This window comes from Lutra lutra, chromosome 3 (assembly GCF_902655055.1).
Source record: "Lutra lutra chromosome 3, mLutLut1.2, whole genome shotgun sequence".
Taxonomy (NCBI): domain Eukaryota; kingdom Metazoa; phylum Chordata; class Mammalia; order Carnivora; family Mustelidae; genus Lutra; species Lutra lutra.
In genome coordinates, this window is record NC_062280.1 from 123,307,443 (window position 1) to 123,332,504 (window position 25,062).

Here is a 25,062-nt window from a genome sequence, read left to right on the forward strand (position 1 = left end):
TTTGTTTCTTCCTGATGTCCCTTCCACAATTCTTTCTTTTATCATTTCCTTTTTGTTTCTATATCTTCTGTTAGCTATTCTTGTAAGGTAGTTCTGATGGTCACAAATTCTGTTAGTTCCTTCCATTTGAAAATCTCTTGATTTCTTCATTCCAGAAAGATATTTTCACTGAGTGCACAGTTCTTTTCTTTCAGGACTTAAAAAAATATTATGCCACTTCTGGCCTCAATAGTTTCTGATGAGAAATCCACTGTCATTCTAATTGGTTTTCCCTATAGGTAAAGTATCATTTATCTTTGACTGCTTTGGAGATCTTTTCTTTGTCTTTAGTTTCCAGAAATTTAATTATAATCTACCTTGGGCTGGATTTCTTTGGGCTTATCACATTTAGAATTTATGCAGCTTCTTGAATCTCTAGGTTTATGTCTCTCACCAATTTGGGAAGTTATCAGCCTTTATTTCTTTGAGTGTTTTTCTTTCTCCTCTCCTTCTGGGACTCTGAAGACATGAATGTTATATCTTCTTTTATTCTCACAGGTCTCTGAGACTCTGTTAGTTTTTTCCTCAATCTATTTTGTCTGTCGTTCAGACTCAGTCATTGCTACTCTTCTCCCTTCCTGTTTTTACTAATTGTTTCTTCTTTCCTCTCCATCCTGCTATTGAGCCCATCAACCAAGCTTTTCATTTGTTATTGTATTTTTGAGTTCTAAAATTTACAACTGGCTCTTCTTTATATCTTGTTTCTTTTTTGAGGCTTGCTTCTTTTGTTTTCATTTGTTTTAAGCATATTCCTAACTGCACACTGAAGCATTTTTAATCACGACTGCTTTAATAACTTTGTCAGATGATACCACCTTCTCTGTCATCTTGGTGTTGACATCAGTTGGGTTTTTTTCATTCATTTGGACATCTTCCTGGTTCTTTTTATGACAAGTCACTTTCAAATGAAACATGGGCATCTTACATGTTATCCACACAAGAGCTGACTCTGGATCCTGCTAAGTAGAAGTCATCCAGATACTCTAATCAACCTCCACTGAAGTCTGCTAGGTGGGGATGGAGTTCCTGCTGTACACACTATCTCCACAGACACTCTAGAAATAGGTAGGTGAGGCACAGGGGAGGGGCCAGGGTATGCCCTTGTTACTACTGGGCAGTGACAAAAGTCCTGATTCCCTATTAGGCCTCTTCTGATACCACACAAAGGATGAGGAGAAGGAATGCCTTCTTTTGCTGGTGTGGGGACAGAAGATCACTCTTCCCATGTTATCCCTGCAGACACAACAGGGGGCCAGAGACCTCATTATCATCTGGCAAGGATGTAAATCCCAGGTCTCCACTTGGCCTCCTCTGTCACCATCCCAGTAGGGCTAAGTTGCCTTGTAGCACCCTCATAAGGGTGGAAGTCTAGGCTCACCACTTGGTCTTTGCTGGCTGGCATGAGTGGAAGTGGAGCCACGGTTGTTTTTTCTTTTCTCCCCCGAAGTGTTAGGGTGGTGTTGGGTGTTTATGGTCTAAAAGTTTTCTGTCTTGCTAGGCTGCCCTTTCCTGTTCCTTTGGCTAGAGAAAACAGACTTCTTTCTGGGCTTTTTTGGTTGCACCCAATGGCATTTCTGGGTTGCCAGGCTTTTCAACTCCAACTCTGGGATCTGTGAGGCCAAAAGAAAACTGAGATTTCTCATGCTCTGAGGTTCCTTCTCCTCTCTACTTTTTAGTGTCTTTCTCTGTTGGTTTTATATATAATGTCCGGGGTTGTCAGCTGTACTTAGCAAAAGGAACAGAGGAAATACATCTATTCCATCTTCCTAAAAGCAGAAGTCTCTCTGGACAGAAATGTCTTTTAAATATGGGGTTTTGTTTTTTTTTTTTTAACTTTTTAAAAGTCAGTGGGATATGGTAATGCAGTACTAATTTTCAGGAGAAGCCATTTTTACCAGTTTCATCCAAGATGCTGTTTTAAGTGAAAGGACAATGTGGTTGCCAGCTGCTAGTTTCTGTTTCTTCTTGAACTTTCCTCCCAACTGCATTGGTTTATTTAAGTTATCACTCCTACTAGCAGACACATTGGAAAAGGATCACATGTTATCTGTTTTTGCCTTTAAATCTTTTCAATGTCAGCTACCCCTCTTTTTTTGTTAAAGGCTTCCTGGGCCTTTCTGCCCTTTCTGGGCAGTTCTGTCCATCAACAGGGTTGGCTTTGTGCATCACCTATGTTCTGACCCAGGGTGGTTGTCGACAGACAGATTCCATCTATCTTGAGGCTGCAGATCTGCTGTTTCCTCTTGCAAATTCACTGCTTAATTTGGCACTACAACTCCTTGGAGGACAAACTTGTCTTTTTGATAGGAAATTACCTAATCCACATTGTAAGAGAATGACATTTCTTCCAACACCCAGAACAGTCCGCTTACCCCTTACCCCCTTTCCAAGACTTTGGACGGAAGAACATAAGCACATTGCTAGTATAAGCCTTTCTTCCCTCCAGTTCCCAGTTGTGGTGGTCAGAGGAGACTTTAGACCAGGAAGGACAGGAGGGATCTATCCTTTTATTTTTTAATGGAATTTGTATTAAGTTAGTTAACCTTGAGTCCTTAGCCAGACTGTCTTTCAACTGTTCCATGTCATCTGAATTCTTAACAAAATATAGTATCATATCCCTGTAGAGGCCATGGAGTTATTTTGTTAGGTTTAGTTTCTCACAGTCTCTTCTAGAATTTGGAGGGGGACTTTCCTCCTCTGGCAGACAATTGGGATGATGTCCCTATACTGTCATCTGTAAAGAATAATACAGAGGAATTCATCTTGGCTGCTATTAGAAAGCCCACTCTATCCTAGCCCAGTGTTGGGCATCGCTGGGACAGATGCAGAGACAAATGATGGCAGAATCAGGCTGTGGAGACACACGAGAATAAAATAGAATAAGACAATGAAATCATCAAATATAGAGCACAAATGCAATTTTATGCATGTAAGCACATCCTAGGTTCTCAGCCCAGGATGGGGGCTGTGAAGAATGCAAAGACAGTATGACTTGGTCCCTGAAAGAACAGACCCTTTGGTTGAAGCCTCAGAGGACATGTTGGTGCTTCAAGGAATCACGCCTCACAGTGCCTCCCCACCCTCCCTGGTCTTTGTGGATCTCCACAAGCTGAAGAATCCAAAGTGGCATCTCTGGCTTGGACCTCTCTAGACCCCAATACCCCATGGCCTTTCTGAATGTCTCAGAGGCAACTTGAAGCCTCACATCCAAAGCTGGACTCATTGTCTTTCTCACTAAACCTGTTGTTCTGTGTTTCCATCTGGATGACCAATAAGGAGTCATCCATGGTTCAGGATGCAACTTTAGTGTGGATACTTCCTGAAGCCTTCCTGAGCTTTCTCCCGAGTTTTCACCCCTCAGTTTTACCACTTTTGTGGCCCACGTAATCTCCACTGTGGCACTCATCACCTTTGCCATGATATGTGTCTACACCGTGAGATCACCTCAGAGACTGTGAGCTTCATAAGGGCAGGAACAGCACTGGGTCTCACACATCATGGGTGCAGCATAATTGCTGAATGAAAGGAAGTCAGGTTTTAAGAGCAGGATGTGTGTGGATTGGCAGAAAGGGAAAAGGAAAATAATTTACTACCATCTAATGGAACAGAATTCATGAAGGGCTCCTAGCTCTAGGGTCATAACTCCTATCTTATTGGAATCTTAGAAAACCTATTTTGTTTTTATTCTTGTTATTTTCACTCATTACATTAGTCTGTTTAACTAAGGCAAGGTTTTTGATCCTACAAAGGTCTAGGTAGGTCTGGAATGCACTTGAGCCTACAAGCTTCTCAGTTTCTGATGTTCAGATTATAAGACATAAAATAAGTTACCAATTGAGGCTATGAAATCTCATTCTCTAGGGAGCCTTAAAAGTAGGTTAGAATTTCAGTAGTCTGATAGTTTGGTAGATGTTTAGCCTTACCAAAGGAAAAGGTACTTTGGACTAGCTTTTTTCTTGAAGAACTTGTCAGATTTATGCTTTGAATATGGTCCGGCAGTAATTGAAAAATAAGTTTCTAAAAATACCAATTTGTTTTTGGCTTTGTATTTCAGCTGTGATTCCTAGCAGCTGTAACTACTGACAAGATCTAAAAACAGATTTGCAATTATTTGCTGTATCCTCCATGTCCCTGCTCTTTGGCAGTTATGTACGTGGGGTTTTTGCCGGAATAGCCTGACAGAAATGTGGACATGAGTTTATTGTTCGCCAACGTAATGCTTCTTAGCTCTCTGCTCCTTCCTAAACTGCTCATTTTTTTTTTGAGACAGGAGCACACCCCCACCTCTAGGATGTGTCAGTTTCTAAGTAGAGCCTGCTTGTATGGAGTTCTATGACATTGATCTTCACCATCATTACTGGGGAGGCACCGAGAGTGCACATACATTTGGTGAATGTATGTTACATATACCTTTCCTATCCGTAAGTCACAGTCAGCGTATGTTCTACAGCTAGGATAGGATGCAATCAAAGAAAGCACATTAACTCCAGCATCACCCACCATTAGAGAAGTAAAATGTAATGATGACATCATTAGTAACAGTTCAGGCTATGGGAGGGAACTGACTTCCATTCAGGACCCATTCCCTCTTCTTTCTGTTTAATTGAGTTTTCTTTTGTTTAAATTGTGGTAAAATTCACATAGGGTGAAACTTACTATTTTATATAATCTCTACACCCATCGTGGGGCTTGAACTCAACAACCCAGAAGTCAGGAGTCACATCCCTACCTCCAGGAATGTGCTGGGCTTCCAAGTTCCCCACATCCTCTCCAACATTTGTTATTTTCTGTTTTGTTTGTTTGTTTGTTTGTTTTTGAATTATAGCCATTCTAGTAGATGTTAAGGGTTGTCTCTTTGTGGTTTTGATTTGTATTTCCCTAATGACTAATGGTGTGGAATGTCTTTTCATGTGCTTATTGTGCATTATATTTATTCTTTGGATAAATGTCTATTTAAGTCATTTGCCCATTTTTGAACTGGGTTGTCTATTTTGTTGTTAAGTATTGAGGATTATTGATATATTCTGGATACTAAGCCCTTATCAGTTATGTGATTTGCAAATACTTTCTCTCATTTCATGGTTGTTACCTTTCTACTTTCTTGAGGATGTCCTTTGTTAAGCAGAAGTTTTTAATTTTGCTGAAATCCAGTTTATTTTTTATTTTGTTGCTTGTGCTTTGGGTGTCATATTTCTGAAACCATTGCCAAATCCAAATTTATAAAGATTAAATAACTCCTTTGTTTTCTTCTAAGATTTATACAGTTTCAACTCTTATGCTTAAGTCTTTTGTCCATATTTAGTTAATTTTTATATATGATTGCAGGTAAGGACCCAACTTCAGTCTTTTGATTTGGAAATCCAGTTGTTCCAAACTCCATTTGCTGAACAGACTATTCTTTCCTCATAAAATGATTTTGGTAAACTAACCAAAAATCAATTGACTGTAGATATATATGAGTTTATTTCTAGGCTCTTAATTACATTACATTGATTTATGACAATGTCACACTGTTTTTTTTGTTGTTGTTTTTTGTTTTTAAATATTTTATTTATTTATTCGACAGAGAGAGAGGTCACAAGTAGGCAGAGAGGCAGGCAGAGAGAGAGAGAGAGAGAGAGGAGGGGAAGCAGGCCTCCTGCTGAGCAGAGAGCCTGATGCGGGGCTCGATCCCAGGACCCTGGGATCATGACCTGAGCCAAAGGCAGAGGCTTAACCCACTGAGCCACCCAGGCGCCCCATATGTCACACTGTTCTTATTACCATAGCTTTATATTAAGTTTCAAAATCAGGAAATGTGAGTCCTATAACTTTTTTTTTTCAAGATTATTTTGGCAATTAGGGGTTCCCTTGTAGTTCCCTATGAATCTTAAGATAAATTTTTCCATTTTTGCAAAAAAGACTATAAGAATTTGGTCGTTAGACAAAAGCAGTTGTGCTTTGTTAAAACTTTCAACAAGTTTGTCAAATAGAAGTGGTGAAAGCAGACATCCTTTGTTTTCTTCCTGATTGTAGAGACATAGCGTTCAGTCTTTCACCACTGAGTATGATGTTAGCTCTGGGTCCTTCATAAATGAACTGTACTGTGTTGAGGAATTTCCCTTCTGTCCTTTGTTTGCTGAGTATTTTTATCATGGAAGAGTGCTGGATTTTGTCAAATGCTTTTTCTGCATCAATTGAGATGATTACATGATGGTTTTCTTTCATCCTGTTAATGGGTGGTATATTACATTGATTGATTTCTATATGTTGAACCATCCTTGCATTCCTGGGATAAGTCCTATTTGGTCATGGTGTTTAATCCTTTTATTATGTGGCTAATTCAGTTTGCCAGTATTTTCTTGAGGCTTCTCTCTCCTTTTTTTAAACCAAAATCTCACAGATTTAAATTGTCCTCCCCTGTGCTAATTTGTACTCCTTTTTTCTCTTCTTCTTATTATTCAAAATTAACCAAATACTTGGTTGTGTTTCCTTCACCTTTTTTCCTGTGTCTGAGTAGATAGCTCTAAAACATATGTAGATGCCACAATACTATAAAGGACAAATATCATTATCACCCCTTTCTATCTTGAGCTTTTTCAAGATTATCTGCTCATGAGAAATGTTAATTATATTTATTCATAATGCTTTTTATTTTCTTCCACAGAGAAGAAAAAGGGAAATTGGGAAAATAATATTCCTTTACATTTTCAACATTGGAGCACATAGAGAAGCCAGTGGCACAAACATTACCACTAGAGTGTTTTATAAGCTCTAAGATCCTTTTCATTACCCAAAGCTTTGTCAGACATGTTGCTATTTTAAGGGTCTCCAGAAAAGGTTGTTTCTAAGGATGGCAAGACTTGAGAAGGAACAGTACTATGACTTTGTTTTGTAGCCATAATGTTTTCCAGTAATTGGGTCAGGGAAATATAAATTATTCACCAAAACCAGATAAAGTCAATATGGTAGACTAAGCTGACTCAGAACTTTTCCAAATGCATAGAAATGCTCAGTGAAATAAGAACAAATGAAGGCTTTTAATATGTAATCAAGTTCAAAAGAAGCACACAGAAACCTAGATGCTAAAAATGGAGAGACACAAAAGCCAGGAGGCTAAGAGGGAGATGAAGCTGAAGAAGGGACATCAGACCACATAAGAGACAGGGAATGATGGTTCAGAGATTAATGCAGAGAGAGGAGAGAGGAAAGATAAAACCTCAATCCCATGTGAGATAGAAGAAAACCCTATACACAAAGCTGCACATTTGGTTAGGCTGCTATTTTAATGAAACAGAAACTAGAAACATTTTATTCACTAGTTTGACAAAGCAGCAATGCAGAGGAAAGAATTACCCACTAGAAACTGGAAGCCCATGCTTATGTATGAGTTCCAATTTTAGACTGTTCCCAATGCTATAGGAACTAAGCTAATACAAAAATTGATGTAACCCATAGGATCCTGGCAGAGGCAAAAGAAAATCATTCTGAAGAGTAACTAGAGCACACAGAGTAAATAAACCACAGTGAAGGAGAGTCATGGAATATGGCAGACAGTTAGTAGCCCCCCTTACATCTCCCCAAGAATAGGAGATGCAAGGAATGTCTGAGAGAATCTATAAAATACTGAAGAAAGAAGACACTGAAATCAAAAAGCAAGAGTTAGACAATATGTAAGAACAGGTGGGTCTGGAAGATAAACATGAAAAGGATTCTAACTTAAAGCATGCCAGTCAGCTAAATAATAGTTTAGATAAAGACAAAGAAAAAAAGGAAATGGAAAATCTAGAGATGTTGGGATGTGGGAGATAGAATTATATATAACAGAAGCCCCAAATAAGAAAACCAGAGAATTGGGGACAGGCAGTATTCAAAGTGTTTTCCACACAGGAAGATAAACTTTTGAGTTACAGTGGCTTTCTAGGTCTGAGCAGCGAAGCAGGGTATAAAATCAAATCTACACCTAAGTGTTGCAACAAAACTGCAGAACACTAAAGACAGAGTAATTCTAAAAGCATCTAGAAAGAAAAAGACAGATTACCTGCGGGGCACCTGGGTGGCTCAGTGGGTTAAAGCCTCTGCCTTCAGCTCAGGTCATGATCTCAGGGTCCTGGGATTGAGCCCCGAGTCAGGCTCTCTGCTCAGTGGGGAGCCTGCTTCCCTTCCTCTCTCTCTGCCTGCCTCTCTGCCTACTTGTGATCTGTCAAATAAATGAAATCTTTAAAAAAAAAAAAAAAAGATTACCTGTGAAGAACTAGTCCTCTAAATGAGTAGATAATTAACCAGAATATAAGAAAGAAGAAACAAAGAAAGAGCAAAGAAAAATGTGATACATGAGAAGTATAAAATAAATGACACTACTTAGACATATGTTAGAACATGATTAAGTATTAGTTTTGTTGCATATATGTAAACAAAGTATGACAGAGATGGGAGATTATTTCTTTTTTTGTTATTTCATTTCATTTTATTTTATTTTTTCAGTGTTCCAAGATTCATTGTTTATGCACCACACCCAGTGCTCCATGTAATACATGCCCTCCTTAATACCCACCACCAGGCTCACCCATCCCCCACCTCCCTCCCCTTCAAAACCCTGTTTGTTTCTCAGAGTCCACAGTCTCTCATGGTTCTTCTCCCCCTCTGATTTCCCCCAATTCACTTTTCCTTTCCTTCTCCTAATGTCCTCCATGTTATTCCTTATGCTCCACAAATAAGCGAAACCATATGATAATTGACTCTTCTTGACTTATTTCACTCAACATAATCTCCTCCAGTCCTGTCCATGTTGATACAAAAGTTGGGTATTCATCCTTTCTGATGGAGGCATAATATTCCATTGTATATATGGACCATATCTTCTTTATCCATACGTCTGTTGAAGGGCATCTTGGCTCTTTCCACAGTTCAGTGACTGTGGCCATTGCTGCTATGAACATTGGGGTACAGGTGGCCCTTCTTTTCACTACATCTGTATCTTTGGGATAAACACCCAGTAGTGCAATTGCAGGGTCATAGGGTAGCTCTATTTTCAATTTCTTAAGGAATTTCCACACTCTTTTCCAAAGTGGCTGCACCAACTTGCATTCCCACCAATAGTGTAAGAGGGTTCCCCTTTCTCCACAGCCTCTCCAGCACTTGTTGTTTCCTGTCTTGTTAATTTTGGCCATTCTAACTGGTGTCAGGTGGTATCTCAATGTGGTTTTGATTTGAATCTCCCTGATGACTAATGATGATGAACATTTTTTCATGTGTCTGTTAGCCATTTGTATGTCTTCACTGGAGAAGTGTCTGTTCATGTCTTCTGCCCATTTTTTGATGTGACTATCTGTTTTTTGAGTGTTGAGTTTGAGGACTTCTGTATAGATCTTGAATATCAGCCCTTTGTCTTTAGTGTCATTTGCGAATATCTGATGGGAGATTATAACCTTGTTACACTAGAAGGGAAGAGAATGGGAGGAATGTAAGAGACTTTATATTTGAGATTTTATTGTTTTGTTAAAATATGAAGTAGGGGTGCCTGACTGGCTCAGTCAGAGAAGCATGGGACTCTTGACCTCAAGGTCGTGAGTTCAAGCCACACACTAGGTGTGGAGATTACAAAATAAATATATATATATATACACACACATATACACACACTTAAACATTTTCTTGAAATGGTTCTCACCAGGACAGGACTTGGTGTGAGAGTGCAAATGGAGACCAAGTACCCCGTCTGAGAATGTGAAAGTTGTAATTCAAGCTGACAAATAGCCATATACCTCGATTAATATGCCTTCAAAAAGACTGTGGTGCTTTGTGATTCCCAGATTCTCTGGGGGTTGGAGCCAGAAAGTGGTGGCATGGAGAAGAGTTAGCAGACCCCAGCTCTGTCCTGCACCGTGAGGGAGTTGCACACATGTGTTTGGACACCCTTGTCCATACATGTCCCACGCGAAGAACCACCCATTGGCCACCCACAGGCCACACCTATAGGATCTGCTCTTAGGAAGACGGAGCTAGTGAGGAAGTCAGGCTGGCCTTGGATGCCAGCTTGGAGAGATGTTGCTCAACAGGGATTTTTGGTGTCCCAGATTCCTGAGCCGGAGGACAGGCATGGCCTCTGGGTGGACATGTCTTGTTGGCTCTGTGGAGCCTTTGCCACCTGGCAGGAAGGGCTGCAGGACAGAGTGGGTCCCTCTAAAACAAGGGGTCAAGTGGTAGACCTATCGTTTGCTAAAGCTGAATAGGTTGGTGGACATTCATTGTACTGGTTTCGATGAGTTTGGAGTGTTTTGTTATAAAAAAGAGAGAAGCACATACCATTTCATGAGGAAATTAGGGACATCTGCCCGGTACAGAGGCAGGGGCAGGAACAGTGCCGGTAACACATCCTGTGACCTTTGTATTTGGTACAGCTGAGTCTCCTCACCTGCCCAGTGATAGACCAACCTGTGTGATTTCCCACTGTGGTCCTGCGACATTCTCATTGCCACACAGAGCTTTTGGACCTGAGCGTGGAAGACAGGGATGGCTGGGGCAGAGGAGGGGGTGTGCTAGCAGAGCGTAGGCTGAGTCCGTCCACCAGGTTCCTGGGGAGCAAGTGCCTTTTCCTTACCACAACCTGGCTGGAAAGCCTGCCCTTGGGAGCCCAGCCTTTGGGAGCCCACTCTTCACATAACGCCCTGGGCAGAGCCTGGCAGTGCCCTTCATGGAGGCACATGACCTCTCTGGTCACACAGAGAGGACAGCCCTTCATTACCCTCCCCCTGTCCTAAAAGCAGCCAGCACAGGGAGCCCCAGCCTGTCAAGGGCAGCGAGCTCCTGGAGGGATGGCACACTCACAGGCTCCTCCTCGTTCATTGGCTCCTGTCTGCCTACTGGCCACGGCAGTTGCTCAGCAGGGCCTGGTGAGATTAATTTGGCCCATGGAAGAAAAAGTCATGAGAGAGAAGGGAAAGCCAGTGTGAAGGGATAGAAAAAGTGTTTTTCCTCATCAGCCATTTTGCCAAGCTTAGCTAGCTGAGGCTCACCTTTAATTGGTGATGAATTAAACATTGTCCTTTCAACGAACATAATCAGAAAATGTTCTCTTCTGGAAACTCAGGGCAAAATGAACTTCAGCTCTGAGAACTATTGAGAGTACCTTGGGCCCCGTTCTTCTTTTGAGGCCCTTGAGGTCACTGTGAAGTGGACTCTGGTCAGGAGACCCATCTTCCTCCAGCTCAAGGCCCACAGACACTGGGAACGGGGAGGTGCCTGGGACAGCAGGCCGCCACAGCTTCTGTGACCTCACGTTCCCACAAACAGCAGATTGGGATGGATTTGTCTGCTATGGCCGCTGTCGCAAAGTACCACAGACTGAGTGACTTAGCAAGGATTTATTTTCTCCCACTTCCCGAGGCTGGCCGTCCCACATCAAGGTGCTGGCAGTGTTTGGTCCTTCTGAGGCTGGTTGGTGGCTGTCTTCTTTGTCTTCATATGCACTTCCTTCTGTGGGTTGTCTGTATCCTAATCTCATCTCCTCAAGAGGACACCAGTCACCTTGGATTAAGCCCCACCCTAATGACCCCATTTCACTTAATCACCACTTTAAAGACTGTGTCTCCAAATACAGTCTCATTCCCAAGTAACTGGGGATTACTACTTCAATATATGCATTTGGGGGGAACACAGTTCAGCCCGTTATCAGAGGGCAGTGGCAAACTCCCACAGCCCAGGAATCTCCTGGGGCAAGCAAAGTGACATTGTAATGATAAGAAAGCAAAGCCCTCTGGCCTACCTGGGCAATTTTAAAGCACCCCCCTTTTGCTTTGGAAGAATAAACAACAGCTGTGCTCCATATTTCCTTAGAGTGGTGGCAAATGTGGAGGGAGTCATTTCAGGAGAGGCAAGGAGAGAGTTTCTAATCCTTGTGTTTTACAAGAAAGCTCACCTTTATATTCACTGTTTCAAAATAACAAGTTGTGCAGAAAGAAATCAGTCTCTTGCTGGGGACCCAAGGACCCTGGGGGAGGCTTTCACCCTTGGTCGAGTTTATTGGCTCTGGGAGAGGCGGCTGCAGGTGGAACGGAGGCTCTAAGACATTTACCCTAGAAACAGATCACTGCTTGCAGAAGCGTTCTGGAAAGCCAAGGGTGTTCCTGGTATGAAAGGGCACTTGTAGTGCACTTCAATTAAGAGGAAGGCAGCGTTGAGAGGCATTATGTACAGGATAGACTGGAAACAGAGCGCCTTTTAGAAGAAGGAGCGGTGCACTCAAGGTGTCGAGATAGCATCTACTGTAAATAATAGAGCTGCTTGCCAACCTGGACGTTTTTCCTGATGTGAGGAAGCCTTTTCCCTTGTCTGTTTTATTTTTGCAACCTCGAGTCCCTGGGTGAGGCACTTAGAGAGGTATTCCCATGAACTGGGACTGACTGCGTTTGATCTACCTGCAGGATGAATGAACGTGACCGCCTACTGAAGAGGCTCAGCCGGAAGACACCCCCCACTCTCTTCCGGGGAGGCTCCATCCATCAGTGTGTCCCCCGTAAGTAGCCCCTGGCCATATCCGCTCAGCCCAACCCCAGAGCGGTGGCTTCGGTAAAGCCTCCTGGTGCTGATAGGGCTGGAAACCAAAGCCAAGCCTGAGCCCCACATTAGGAAGTGGAATTTGTGAGTTTGGCTGGAGGCAAGCGTGGCTTGAGTGTAGAAAATTCCCTGGGACCCAATCAAATGTCTGAATGACAAAATCCTGAAACTTAAAATCCTGATGTGGTCGAGATCCTTCTGTCAGCCTCCCAAAAAGATTTTGTTCTGAGACTGAAATTATGTTACTTTTAGATTATTGCCCCCAAAGATAGCAATAGTTACTATTTTAGTTAAAATTAGCTTATTAATTGAAACAATGACAATCACCGAGCGGAAAAAAAAATCTCTGTACTTTTCCCAGGAAGGCTGCCTGGGTCTAGCCTGGGTGCCCCCCTCAACACCAGAGGCCAGGCCTGGTTTCTGCTGAAGAGACCCGACCTAGATGAGGTGGGGAGCAGAGGGGATGGGCCAGACTCCAGGGGAGGGGGCAGGAGGCCATGAAAAAGAGATGGCTGGCAGAGCTCACAGGAGTTGGGGGGCTTTTTCAGCCATTCAGCCACTTGACTCCCCGCTGGGGGGCATTGTTAGCACAGGTTTCCTTCTGGAGGGGCTTATCTCTGCCTTCCCCAAGTGAGGTCTCTTGGCATGTTATCTGTCCCCTGCTTCTGCCCCTCCGAATCCCACATCTTTTCCCAGAACCCCCTCTCTTGCACGTGCACATCGCATCTTTTCAGCAACACTGCTTCCTGCTTCCCTTTCTCTCCCTGAGGTGTTCAGAAGGAAACGAGAATGGTTTAGAAGTGCAGAATCCTTGTACCCACAGTAGAGGTAGGAGGGGTCTGTGTCATGCTTGGTTGAGCTCCACCCATCAGCAGATCTTCACAGATTTTCTAACAGAGAGAAGGAAAGGGATGGTCTCCTTCTCCTTACTTTCCAACATGGAATACCAACATGGCAAAGACCAACTCCATGTGGCGCCCCACATGCTTCATGTCCCATCCCAGGGATGGCGTCAGTCCCAAGAGCACCTGGCAGAGGCTTAGGTCAATGTAGTAACTGGCCCAGCGAGGCTGGTGAGCTGGGTCCCAGCCAAGGTCTGAGCCAGGAGAGCGGTCCTTTCAGGAGGCTTGATGGTCTAGTCCAGGGAGCGAGGTCTGGGGGCCCCGTTTCTGGAGCTGGGCTGCCCCAGGGTCCTGTTCCAGGGTCCTGTTCCAGCTCTGTCACGGTTTTGTGCACTTAGGTAAGTTAACCTCTTGTTTCTATATCTGTAAAATGGAGATGATGTAAGAACTGGGTTTTTGGGGGAGAATTAAATTCAATCATTTATATGAAGAGCCTAGAATAGTACCTGCCAATAGGGAGTCCAGTAACTGTGAGATATGACGGTCTTTTCTGCCACTAGTTGACTACCTTTGGGTGACATACATATTTCTCTAAACTTCTGTTTCCTCCACTGGGGGGGACAAAAAGAAATCTAATAATATACACCTAGAAGGGAAAAATATAACAATACACATCTGACACAGTCTTTGTGAGGCTTCAAGACAATGTATATAAAGCACCTTCTCTCTAACAGACACAGAAAAAAATAAGGACTGGTTCTGTAAACTGGGGGTTCATGCCAAAGAGCCCTGCTGCTTCTCTAATAACTATTTCAGAATAACTCCAGGAAGAATATGTAAGATACATATATTGAGATCAAAGACCATGTAAGAACTTTCATGAAGCGTCATAAAATGTCTTAAAACAACTACTAAAAAAATTTTCTTAACTTAGGATTTTGAAGAACAAAAGAAAATCAGAATGAACAAGTATAAGAAATTTTAAAAGCCTTTAAGATCACACCACTATTTTAAAAACACCCAGCAATAGTAAGAAACTGATTTTATAACCAAACGTTCTGTCAGGAACTAGAAAGGCCAGAAGTATTCCCGGCCTGTGAGAAGTTCTGCGTTCTTCTCTCAGCCTCTGCCTAGCTATCTCTCCTGTGTCTGTCCGTTCCACCATCTTGGGCCTGTCTTCCCAGGAAACTGGAAGGGAAGCTCGTCTTGGCGGCATTTATAATTCTTTACAGAATACCAACACACAGTATTTATAACTAAGATCAGCATTTCCTACTGTCATATCCTTGTCGTCCTCATGGTCCTCATGGTCATCCCCACTTCTGTTGCTTTTAGGGATCTTTTTCTAGACAGGAAACTTCTACTCTCATGAAGATGTTATCAGAGCTACTTAAGGGGAGTTTTATTCCAAAATAATGAAAAAAAAATGACGTGGTTTTATGGACTTCACCAAATGTTCTCTTGGGAGAACACGAAACAGCGAAGACACTCCCATCCCCTTCCATCTCCTTACCTTACCCCATTCTGCTCCCAGTTTCTGGCTGCAGCTGAGCATTTAAGAAGCCAGCCCAGGGAAGTTCAGGAGTTGGGTCCATGAATGTCTTTCCCCAGGCCCCTATCATTACTTTGTGGCTGTCAGGACTTCCTGAAAGATGAATGAAAGTGGGAATGGGAAAAAGCTGGAAGCGTCCTCTGAGCTCCCCATTTGTATGCAAATGACAGCTCAGTGTCCGTCAGGCAGAAGCTGGTGACCTGATGGTGCATCAGGCTGAGGGGTGTAGACTAGACAGGTGGAGGCTAGTTGGGTGGTTATAGTCTCTCTTGCCCCACTAAAATGTTTCCCATTATAGCCCTAACTCCCACCAGGCCTGGTTTCTGAGAGGAAAATATTGTATCTGAACCAGGAGACACCTCTGTCCCAGGATAACCCTACCAAGCCATCCTCTTTTCCTTCTTGAGTTGCAGAGTTCCCTTTAAGTCTCTGCAGAGGCTAAGAAAGTCTAGTGAGGAAAGTCTTAGTGCACAAATTCTGGAAACATGATGGTAGACACAACCAAAGGGGACTGCTGGACAAGCCCTTTGGTCATGACCTCTGGGTCTCGGCTTACCCCAAGAGAAGAGATTTGCTTGGGAAGGTCCTCTCAAGTGGACACCCAGAAGCCCTTCCCAGTCTGGATTGGCTGAGTAATCCCAGCGGAAGGCCCTGTGCCAGTGAGACAAATACAAGCCACAGATGCCTTACAGCTCTCAGCTTTGTCTCTGCCCCAGTAGGCATAGGCAGAATGTGAATGAAAACAGAGTAAGTGAGACAAGTAAGAACTTTTCCTTCGTTCCTTCCACCTGACCAAGGAGTAGACGATTCCAGATGCTCAGCTACCTTTCCCAAAAGGACACTCCCAAACAATGTGTGGTTTTTTGTCTCAGGGAGTCCCCTTTATTTCTTCCTCTCTGCCAGGAACCCTCTCCAAGAAGCCCACCAAAAAAAGACAGGTAGCAGCTGTTCTGTTTGGATGCATTGTTGTGACAGGTTCCCTTCTTCTCTGGTAAGGAGGTGGAGGCTTCCTCTGTTGGTGCTGAGTGTGAATTGGCCCTGAACGAAGGAGAGGGTTCTGTGCCTGGATATTGTTAGCTGTGGAAAAGCCTGGCACCCACTGGGAGGGTGGGAGCTCTAAGGGAACTTGGACCTGACCTGGTGCAGGCCCTTTATTTCACAGAACAGTAAACTAAGAAGACCCAGAAAACTTAAAGAACCCACGGTCCTGTCGCCAATTACTGCCGGGCAAGGATTAGAACCATCCTTCTTGCCTCAGGGCGTGGGCCCCAGATCCAAGATGAAAGCAGAGCAGGTGGAGAAGGCCACCTTCGGCCTTCTGCCTGTCACCAGAACAGCTCAAGGAGAGCACTTAGAAGGGGTTCCCACTGCTTGGGATTAGAGCCACCGATGCCAGGTTGGGGAGGCACGGCAGGCCACAGACTACCACTGCATGGCCCTCACAGGAAAACATCAGATACTTACTAAAAATGTTCCCTTTAAAGACCAGAGAATAAAAATGATCCATACTGACCACAGAACACAGCCTTGTGACTGGAGGAGACAGTGTTGTTTGCTAGATTCTGCCTTGAAACATCCCAAGGAAAGGTGTCTGGTCTTGGACTGCAGTCAGAAAGCTGCACAAGGAGCACCTTGTCCTAGAGGATCCACCATAGCACAGGCGAGGGAGGGAGCTGGCCCAGGGCAGCCAGACAAAGGACAGCTCCTTGGCCTCACTGATCAAGCAACTCATCAGGGAAAATCTAAAAGTTCTCAGAGAACAGAAGAGAGAAAAGCCCTCCTCTGAGGGCTCCTTGTGTGGAAAGCCCTGAGGAGGAAGTTCAAATGCCCTGCACCCAGCACCCCCAGGGCTGTCCTCTCCAGGCCTGTTCCTGCACTGCAGCCCAGGGACACTGCCCCCTCCCAGAGGCAGCCAGATGGGGCTCGCCATGGTTGCCGGCTGCCACACAGTGCAGCTTTTTGGTTGGTGGATTTGGTTTGGTTAGAGATGGAGGTGAGCCAGTAGCTGGAGATCTCTACAGGAGGACTCCTGTCTGTCCTCATCCTTCATGGGTTCTGTCTTCGCTCCCACCCGCCCCTGCTCTCTAACCTGGTCCTTAGTTGCCTCCCAGGCCACCTGTGCAAACAAGCCCTCACCTCCCAGGGGGCCCTCCCGAGCCCTTGGGTTTCCTCAGGCAGTGGCCGGGAGAGCCGGGACGCCAGCTCATGGCCAGAGACTCTGGTTTTTGAGCACATGCAGAGTCCAAAGTCACCCTGAGCATCCTCTGTCAGAGCTTGTTCCTCCCCATCCCCACCAAATATGCTGCTGCTCTATGTCTTAATAGTTCAGAAACTTCCCTTTGTAAGCCAAGGATCTGAGTAAAATGATTAGCAATCCAGGAGGTGGTACATGGGCACAGTGTCTGATTTATTTTTCCCCTTCAAAGAACGTGACCGTGAACGAACACGTCTGTTGACAAGTCATATATACCCATGGATGGGAGTCATCCTTGCCAGACATTTCATTGTTGTTATTTTGGGTCAGAAATTCTAATCCAACTGTGGGACTTTTCCATACCCCTGGTCCAGAAAGGTTCGCCAGCAGAGAGAATCTTATAAATGCTCCTTCAGTGGGAAGGACCTGTTAGGAAGGAGGGCCCTACTCTGGGCTTCTGAATGCTGAGCCTCTCTCTAGAACTGGAGACGCAGGAAGAGTGTGGGTACTGCAGGAACACTGCCCGGGTTTGGCTCCCAGCTCTACCACTCACTAGGTCTGTGACCTTGGGCGAATCATGGTGCGTGGGGGGTGGGGGAAATCACCCCATGCCTCAGTTTCCCCATCTGTGAAATGGGAAGAATACTCTCCCCTGCCTCATGGGGTTGCTGGGAGGAGTGAATGAACTGCTTCTCCATAGTACATAAAGCAGGCCCCACATACAGCCTTCGGTCCTTGTCGGCGGCCGCCTCTAGTATTTTTCTTATTACTGCAACTGATTATGAGAACCAGCTTTCCTGGGCTCTTGGCTTTAGCTTGTGATCTTTTCCCTTGTGTCCACAAAAATGAACCCGCCGTAATTTCTGATTACCAATCCTCATCCGTCCCGTGTATGAGCAGGAGTGCCGCAGGCATCGCAAGCACAGGGCTGGTTCTGCAGACTAGCATGGTGTGTGTGTTCCCCGGCCTGCTCACAGCTTCGTAAAGTACCCAGCCAGCCTGCAGCTTCGGGCAGCTGGGGACACTTCCGGAGCAGAGCAAGTCGCCTTTCCTCTTGACTGGCGCTTGGGGAAGTGCAGACCCGGATCAGTGACCCACTGTTTATGCTTCCCAGCTCAGCTGCAGAGAAGCCGCCCCCCCAGCCCCCACCCGGAACCCTCCCGTGCCAGCCTCGGCATCAGGAGCCAGAACCGGTCAGGCCCTGTCTGGTCAGGCCTTGGCCAGCCCCACCCCACACTCTGCCCACATTTCCCTTCCGAGCCTCAGGTCTGTCTGTCCTGGGTCCCCACCTACCTCAGGCTGGTGAGCCCAGGGTGGCAAAGGTCAGCAGCCGTCTCCCACAAAGGCTTTTTCTTCTAAACCCAGCCTGCTCCCCCCATTCTAAACTCACCAATCCCTGTGTGCGCTCCTCTTGCAGACGGGTATGCCTTCTCTCAAGAAGAGCATGGAGCTGTTACTCAGGAAGAAATCGTCCGTGCTTATGACACCACCAAAAAGAAACTGAGGAAGAAATAAGATGTGAGTCCTCCTGATTGATCCCAGGAAAGAGATGCGGTTTGTTGCACCCAGTGTTAACACATCTCTGTCAGAAGAGACTGGTGTCAGCAGCCAAAACACCATAAAACCCATTTCTGTGGCCTTAGCCAACCAGTTTGTTAGTTCCACATTCCCTCGCAAACCTGGAGTAGATCCCACAGGGGAAGCCATTTTGTTCCCTTCCAGTTCGTCCGCAGTGCTTGGCCTGACTTCTGTTTACGTTGTTCTGAAGCATTCAGCTGTGCTCTGTGAGGTGTGAAATTAAAAACGTTATGTTCCACCAATATTTAAACATCAGTACTAGTTGTTCTGGGAGAAAGGTGAGAGTTTTATGTTGCGTGAGAAACCCGCCTTGCGAAATTGGAGCGGGGGCACGCTTCCTTCCTGTTTTGTTCAGTCACAGAGGATGTCCGCCAGACGGCATGTAAACGCCACTGTAGGCAGGTTGATGTCTTGCTTGGTTCTGATTCCTCTCTTGTTTGTATGAAGTGGGCATACACTTCTTGATGGCAGTGAAATCCCCAAAATGTCTGTTATCAGGCTGGTAACCCTGAGAAGGCGTCTCTGAACCTCTTAGCCACACTCCCGGCAGGGCAGGCGGGCCGCTGTTCGAGCATCCTCCCGCTCCCTTCCCAGGTGCCTTCTGGGCTGTCCGGGCTTCCTGCGTCTCGGACCTCCTGCATGGCTGACCGCTGTGCTCAGCGCATGGCAGCTGGTGCGCAACCAGCCCAACCGTGCACTATTTCCTGTCCTAGCACAGACTCAGATATGGATGCAAGAAATCTCACCTGCCATCACCCTTGTCCTAGAACTAAAGAAAAGAAGCCTAGCTATTTGCGCATATTCTAAATGTTTATCTTGCTCTCCCAGGACAGGGAAGCCTGCAGGTCAGTGTGGGGTAGAATGCTTCGGCGCTCCCGCTCTGGTCAGGCTCTCCATACTCATTCCCCAACCTCTAGGCCACTGAACCTTGGGCATTCACTTCAGTGAGACCCACATGTGTTTTCTCGGGAGTTCAGACCCCATTTTGGACTTTCCCTGCTGGGAAACCAATGAATGTGCAGCATGTCTCCCCAGCGAAGGGATGCACCTGTCGCTCTGTAACTCTAAAATTAGGCAGGATGAATGAACCCAGTGGGAGAGTTGGGGCCCCTGAGGCTGGTGGGGGAAGACCACCATCAAAGGGGACAGCGAGAGGCAAGGAACACAGAAACCCGGGGAGGAGGACAGAGAGGACATGTTAGCCAAGACTCCTCGAAATCAAGCCCTGAATCCCAGGCAGTTGTGATAATGCTTAGCGGGAGGCTAAACAAGACACTGGCACAGTTTTAAGCAGCAAGACTTCCAGACATTTCAAGAAAATGCCCTTTTCTGTATGGATGAGGTTCCCATCCTTATCCAGTCAGTGGTAGACGCAGGCACCTCCGAAAAGAAAGTATCCTGACTCTAAGATAAGGAGGAGAAGTGCTGCATCACTGACTTTCCAAACTTCTGGGTCCCGCCTTCTAAGTTTGGGCAGAACTTGCCTGCCCTCGGGCACGAACACGAGCACCTGGAGCCCTGAATGAATGGCCAGCCTGGAGGCACGCTCCCTCCTCTGGTCCTTGCTTGCCAAACCAGGCTTTTGGAAGGCTTCACACAAATACTTCTGGGCCGTTGCTACTGCTTAGAATGGCACCGTTCTTCTGGAGGATGGCTGCGCTAAACTGGGAAATAAAACAACAGTGCACTTTGCTTCCTCACCCATTATTTTTGGAGCATCCACGTCTTATTGGGCATTGTAATAACTTAAAGTATGATTTGTACGGACAAAGAAAACTAACCCTTTGCTTATGACGTGACCAGGATCCAGGGAGGGCTTAAGGGGAACCAGAACATGCAGTGAACAGGTGAGGCTTAGAAAATTGCCATTCCTTCCTCCCCGAGTTGGTAAACCATTTTTACTAGAGCACCCAGCGAAATGAATCCCTGAAGGGCTGCCGTGCAGGAATTGGACCCTCCCCCACAAAATGTGCCTGGAATTAACACAACAGACTGAGGTATGGGTCTTTATTGGACACCCAGAGAAGTGATATCCTGAAACTAGAGGAGAGACAAAAATGTGAATCAAATGTTCAGTGGGCCTCCTCACTCTGGTTTCATTTGGAACTAAGCCTCTGGGAAGGGGAACTCAAACTCATTCTTTGTCAGACACTTAGCTCTTTCTTAAACTTGAAGCCTTCTGAATTAGATTTGTGAATCGCGGTGTGTGTATGTTTTGTTTTGGGTTTTTTTGTTTTTTATTTTATTTTTTTTAGGCTAAAAGGCAGTTCACATTTTCTGAGGTTTGAGTATGTTTTCTGATTCTTTTGACAACTGGACTAAACAGTGTTAGCAATAATGAAACGCGCATATAGAGGAAAATATTAGAGGGGATGCCTTTCTAGTCTATTAATTCTCATATGCGATCAAGCTATCTGGTGGCCAAATGACTAAATTGGGCTTCGAGGAGGAGCAGCTGTCACTACGTGTGATGTATGATATTTAGCTGTGGCCAACTCAGGGGCTGTCATTTGTCCTATCTTCAAACTGAGGTCAGAGAGTTACACATGCCCCTCCCCAGGGAGCGGGGTGGACTGGAGTAAGTTGCATTCTCTGGCTGTCAGCTCAGTGGAAATGCCACATGGGACTTGTCACTCTGCCACATGGTAAGTGACATACGGGCTGGCAGGTTACACTTGGTCAGCTCTATAAGGCCGGCCTCTGCATTGGGCTAAAGTAACAGAATCCACTGAGGCCTGGCCTTGGTCTGCTGTCATACGCAGACTACCGACTCTCATTTAAGAGTTTATTCCATTCTGGCTGAGTCTGCAGGAGGAAAAGAGCAGCCCTTCTGTGCATTAGCTCTGAGTTCCACTGCACACCAGCAGCGACCAGCAAGGGGGGGCCGGGGAAAGTGCCCATTAAAAAGGCAGGATAGGAGAACAGACTAAACCAACCATTTCTGCCTGGTTGTCAGAAGCAATCTCATTGCTTATGAGAATGGGCTTCGTAAAAATTTTGGGGTGTGGCTGATGCGTCCATCCTGCCTCTCTGTGGAATATTCAGGACTTCTTGACCAGTGTTACGTTTGCCCATCTCCCGGCACACGTGTGATTATTTGGGGGTGGGAATTAGTAGAGTATACAAAACCTGTGCTTTGGAGAAAGGAGATGCTGTTGCTTTAACATTTGGAGAGTAATATCCTCAAACATGAACCTGAGTTTTGGCAGAACATGGCTGGGAACTCTGTTGACATTTTCTTTTCCTTGACAAGGCTTCAGGTCTTGCTGTAGGGAGCTGGCAGTGAAAATCAGTGATAACTTGTCAAGAAGCAGTGAATAATGGGGGGAAAAAGTGAGTATGAGTAACTAATGTCTGAAAATGCATATAGATGTATATATTACAGGCATTACGATTGCATTTTTTAAAAAGAAAGCTATAGTCTGTAATCTCCATTTGTTATAACAATGACCCTTTATCTCATTTCTTGAAGAGAATTTTTTATCCTATTTCTGTTTCTAGGAGTTTATGTCTCAGATCATAAGTTGAATAGAACGTTCGCAAAGCTCTGCAAGGGTATAAGGTAGTCTTTCGGCTTGAACATGGGAAGGAAGTGCACACGTTTCAGCTGGCATTTGGCTTACTACCAAGGGTCATTGTCCCAAGGTAATTCAAGGAGCAGTCCGGCCTCAGCATTTGAAATGTAGACTTCATCTCCAGGGATCCATAAAAAATGGGAACAGGGAAACTGTGGTTAAACAGAGCCCAAAATAATAAACTGGCGACGAAATGAGTTTAGCAGATCAAGGTAAAAGATGGCATCCCCCATCAGATTTGCTAAATACTTTCTTCATTCCAAGGCTTTTCTTAGCTGATTTAGTAATGCTGGAAATAGTGAAAAGGCAGCCATCCCCTCTCAGAGGGAAAAACGTACATCTGCTGTCTTTGCTGCTGGTGTTCCATCGGTTCAAGACAGTTGTTGGTCTCAACACAGCCTTGGGGGAGTTTTTGTAGCCTCATCCTGGCCACTTGCCCATCCTCAGAGGCAATGAGGATGGCACTGAGGATTTCCAGTGGGACATAGAGGTGAGAGTCCATAAGTATCCCCGAAAGAAAGAGACCTGAAATACTCTAACTTGATGCGTTGTACTCATTTATTTTTTCTCAGCATCCCATATCGTCCCACAGTACACTTTTCCTTTGACGTTAAAGAGCTTGCCTGAATGCCAAGCCTCCACTAGCACTCTGTGAAAGGCTCTCTCTTAGCTTGTTAGGTCTGAGTGTGGCCACCCGGCATGTAGGCTTCAACGGGAAGAAAAGGCTACTGAGCCAACATGTTCAGAAGCTGTGACACAAAAGGGGGCAGAAAAGAGGGGCGAGCTCACCCTGTTGCCCCACCCCAAGCATAATCCATAGCTGTTCACTCCGACAAGCACCTCTGCCCCCCTGATTGATGGGAGACAAAAGAGTGATTCTTTGAACACTGGCTGGCTCATTTTCAATGACAATCTCTTGCCCTAGTTGCCTTAGAGACATCCACTCTGCTCTTTCTCTCAGGCTCCAGACCAAGAAAAACATGCTCCCAAGATTAGCCCATCGGCCTTTCTTCTGACCTGGCTAAAGAAAGAAAGGAGACCTGTTCCTTTTAAAAGTCAGGAACAAAGTGTCAGGTGGCTTTGATTTATGACAGAAATAGGAAGAAGAAAGTTGAGGTAATAGCGCTATCCAAATAACACTGCCCAGGAAACTGAGGGGTCAAGAGAGCTTATCAATGGCCTTTTATAGGCCAGCTCTTCCGAGTAGCAGAGAAGGGGCCAGAAGGGGCTTCCAGAAGAAGGGGGACAGCCTGAGTGGATGTGAGGTTCGCATCCTGTGAGGATGTGAACCCACTTCCGATGGTGTCGGTTTCAGTCATCCCCGAAGACCGCCATGCAACCACAGGTGGACCGGTAAATACCAGTTAAAAAGCAGGAAAAGAGAATCTGCCCTGTCCTAGGGCTTCTCTCCTTCCTGCAAGATCCCCACACAAGTGGGTACTTTGCAGGTTTTTCATTAATAAAATCAGTGTGTGTGCCAACATGCATTCCTCTGCCTTCCTTCTCCCATGTTGCCGGCGATTGCTGAGTTCAGAAGTGTGCCCGCTGCTTCCCTAGGAAGCCTCCCTCTGAAGGGCCCTGCTACCACCCGGCCAGCTGCAGGGGGGTGCCCTGGGGGCTCCTCCAAGAGCAGCTGGGTCTGCAGCCCTCGTGCGTCCTCTTTCCTGCAGGTCACTGAATTGCTGTTTGAACACAACATCTTTGTGGCGTCTTTCTCAAGCCAGCGAAGCCATGTGCCCTCCTGTCTGCTGTCGCATCTCTGCTCAGATTGCTTAAATATTGTTTGCGACAGGGAGGTTTTAATCTGGTTATGCAGAGGGAAGCAGGGCTGTGGGGCACGTTTAATTGGCTCCCAGCAGAGTAGTGAGTGCGTCTATGGAGTGTGGGGGGTTTTTTATTCCCTCCCTCTAGAAGTGTTACCATTTTCACGTCCTATTAATGTCCTCTGGTTGTTAAATTACAGCCGCACGTTGTAGCGGAACTGGGGTTCCCTCCTGGAGTGAATACAAATGAAGGGCACTTACTTGTATTTTTAGAGGTTTTGGAAAATGTAGTGATTTGTGGCTTTGATCAATCCTGTTGACTGGTATATGTCTGCACAAACCTGTTTCAAATAAATCTTTTGTTAAAGTAAATGATTGGACCGTGTTTTATTTTGTAATTTGCTCTTGCACTAGTAAGCATCTGATGCCATAGGGACTTGGGACAGCAATACAGAGGTTCTGTCAGTAGATAGAGGCTATGCATACACTCTGCCCCGAGAGCTGATGGCCAAGGAAACGCCCTTAGATGGCAGGAGAGCAGGAAAATCTGAATTGTAGATTAACACGTGCTCCGCAAGTCCCAGTCCTCTTCATGAGAGCAGAGTCCAAAAGGCTCTGATCTGAGGTTGGACTGATCATGCAATGGAAGGAACCGTACAGAGAAGGGCTTCTCCCATCAACTGTACTCCCCCTTGGTTTATCTCAGTTTCCCTGCAATCTGAGATTTGAAAAGTTCAGATTCTATTGTCGAGCATGAAATGACAAGACCATCATCGGATGGGTGCCGAACACACCACCCAAAGTATGCTACTCTGACATATTGATTATTTTGAACTAAAGGCCATTGACAAACAGTAGATCTGAAGGGAGGGCTCTCTGACTTCCCCCTTCTACCTGAACACAGGTCATAGCATTGCCATGGAGAAAGGTACACTCCCTGCACCAGGAAGAGAATGTTCTTATCCTTGGAGACTGGGGGTGGATG

General features: G+C 45.3%; 1 protein-coding gene across 1 annotated transcript in view; it reads left to right on the forward strand.

Moving 5' to 3' along the window:
- The window catches only part of LOC125096200 (phospholipid-transporting ATPase IB-like), a 659,532-nt gene extending 635,110 nt beyond the window's left edge, over positions 1-24,422 (forward strand). Inside the window, exons 36-37 of the mRNA XM_047722948.1 lie at positions 12,441-12,532; positions 18,579-24,422. Of these exons, the coding sequence (XP_047578904.1) occupies positions 12,441-12,532; positions 18,579-18,676 (190 nt within the window). The 3' untranslated portion in view covers positions 18,677-24,422. The remainder of the gene's footprint in view (positions 1-12,440; positions 12,533-18,578) is intronic.
- Positions 24,423-25,062: the final 640 nt, after the last annotated feature.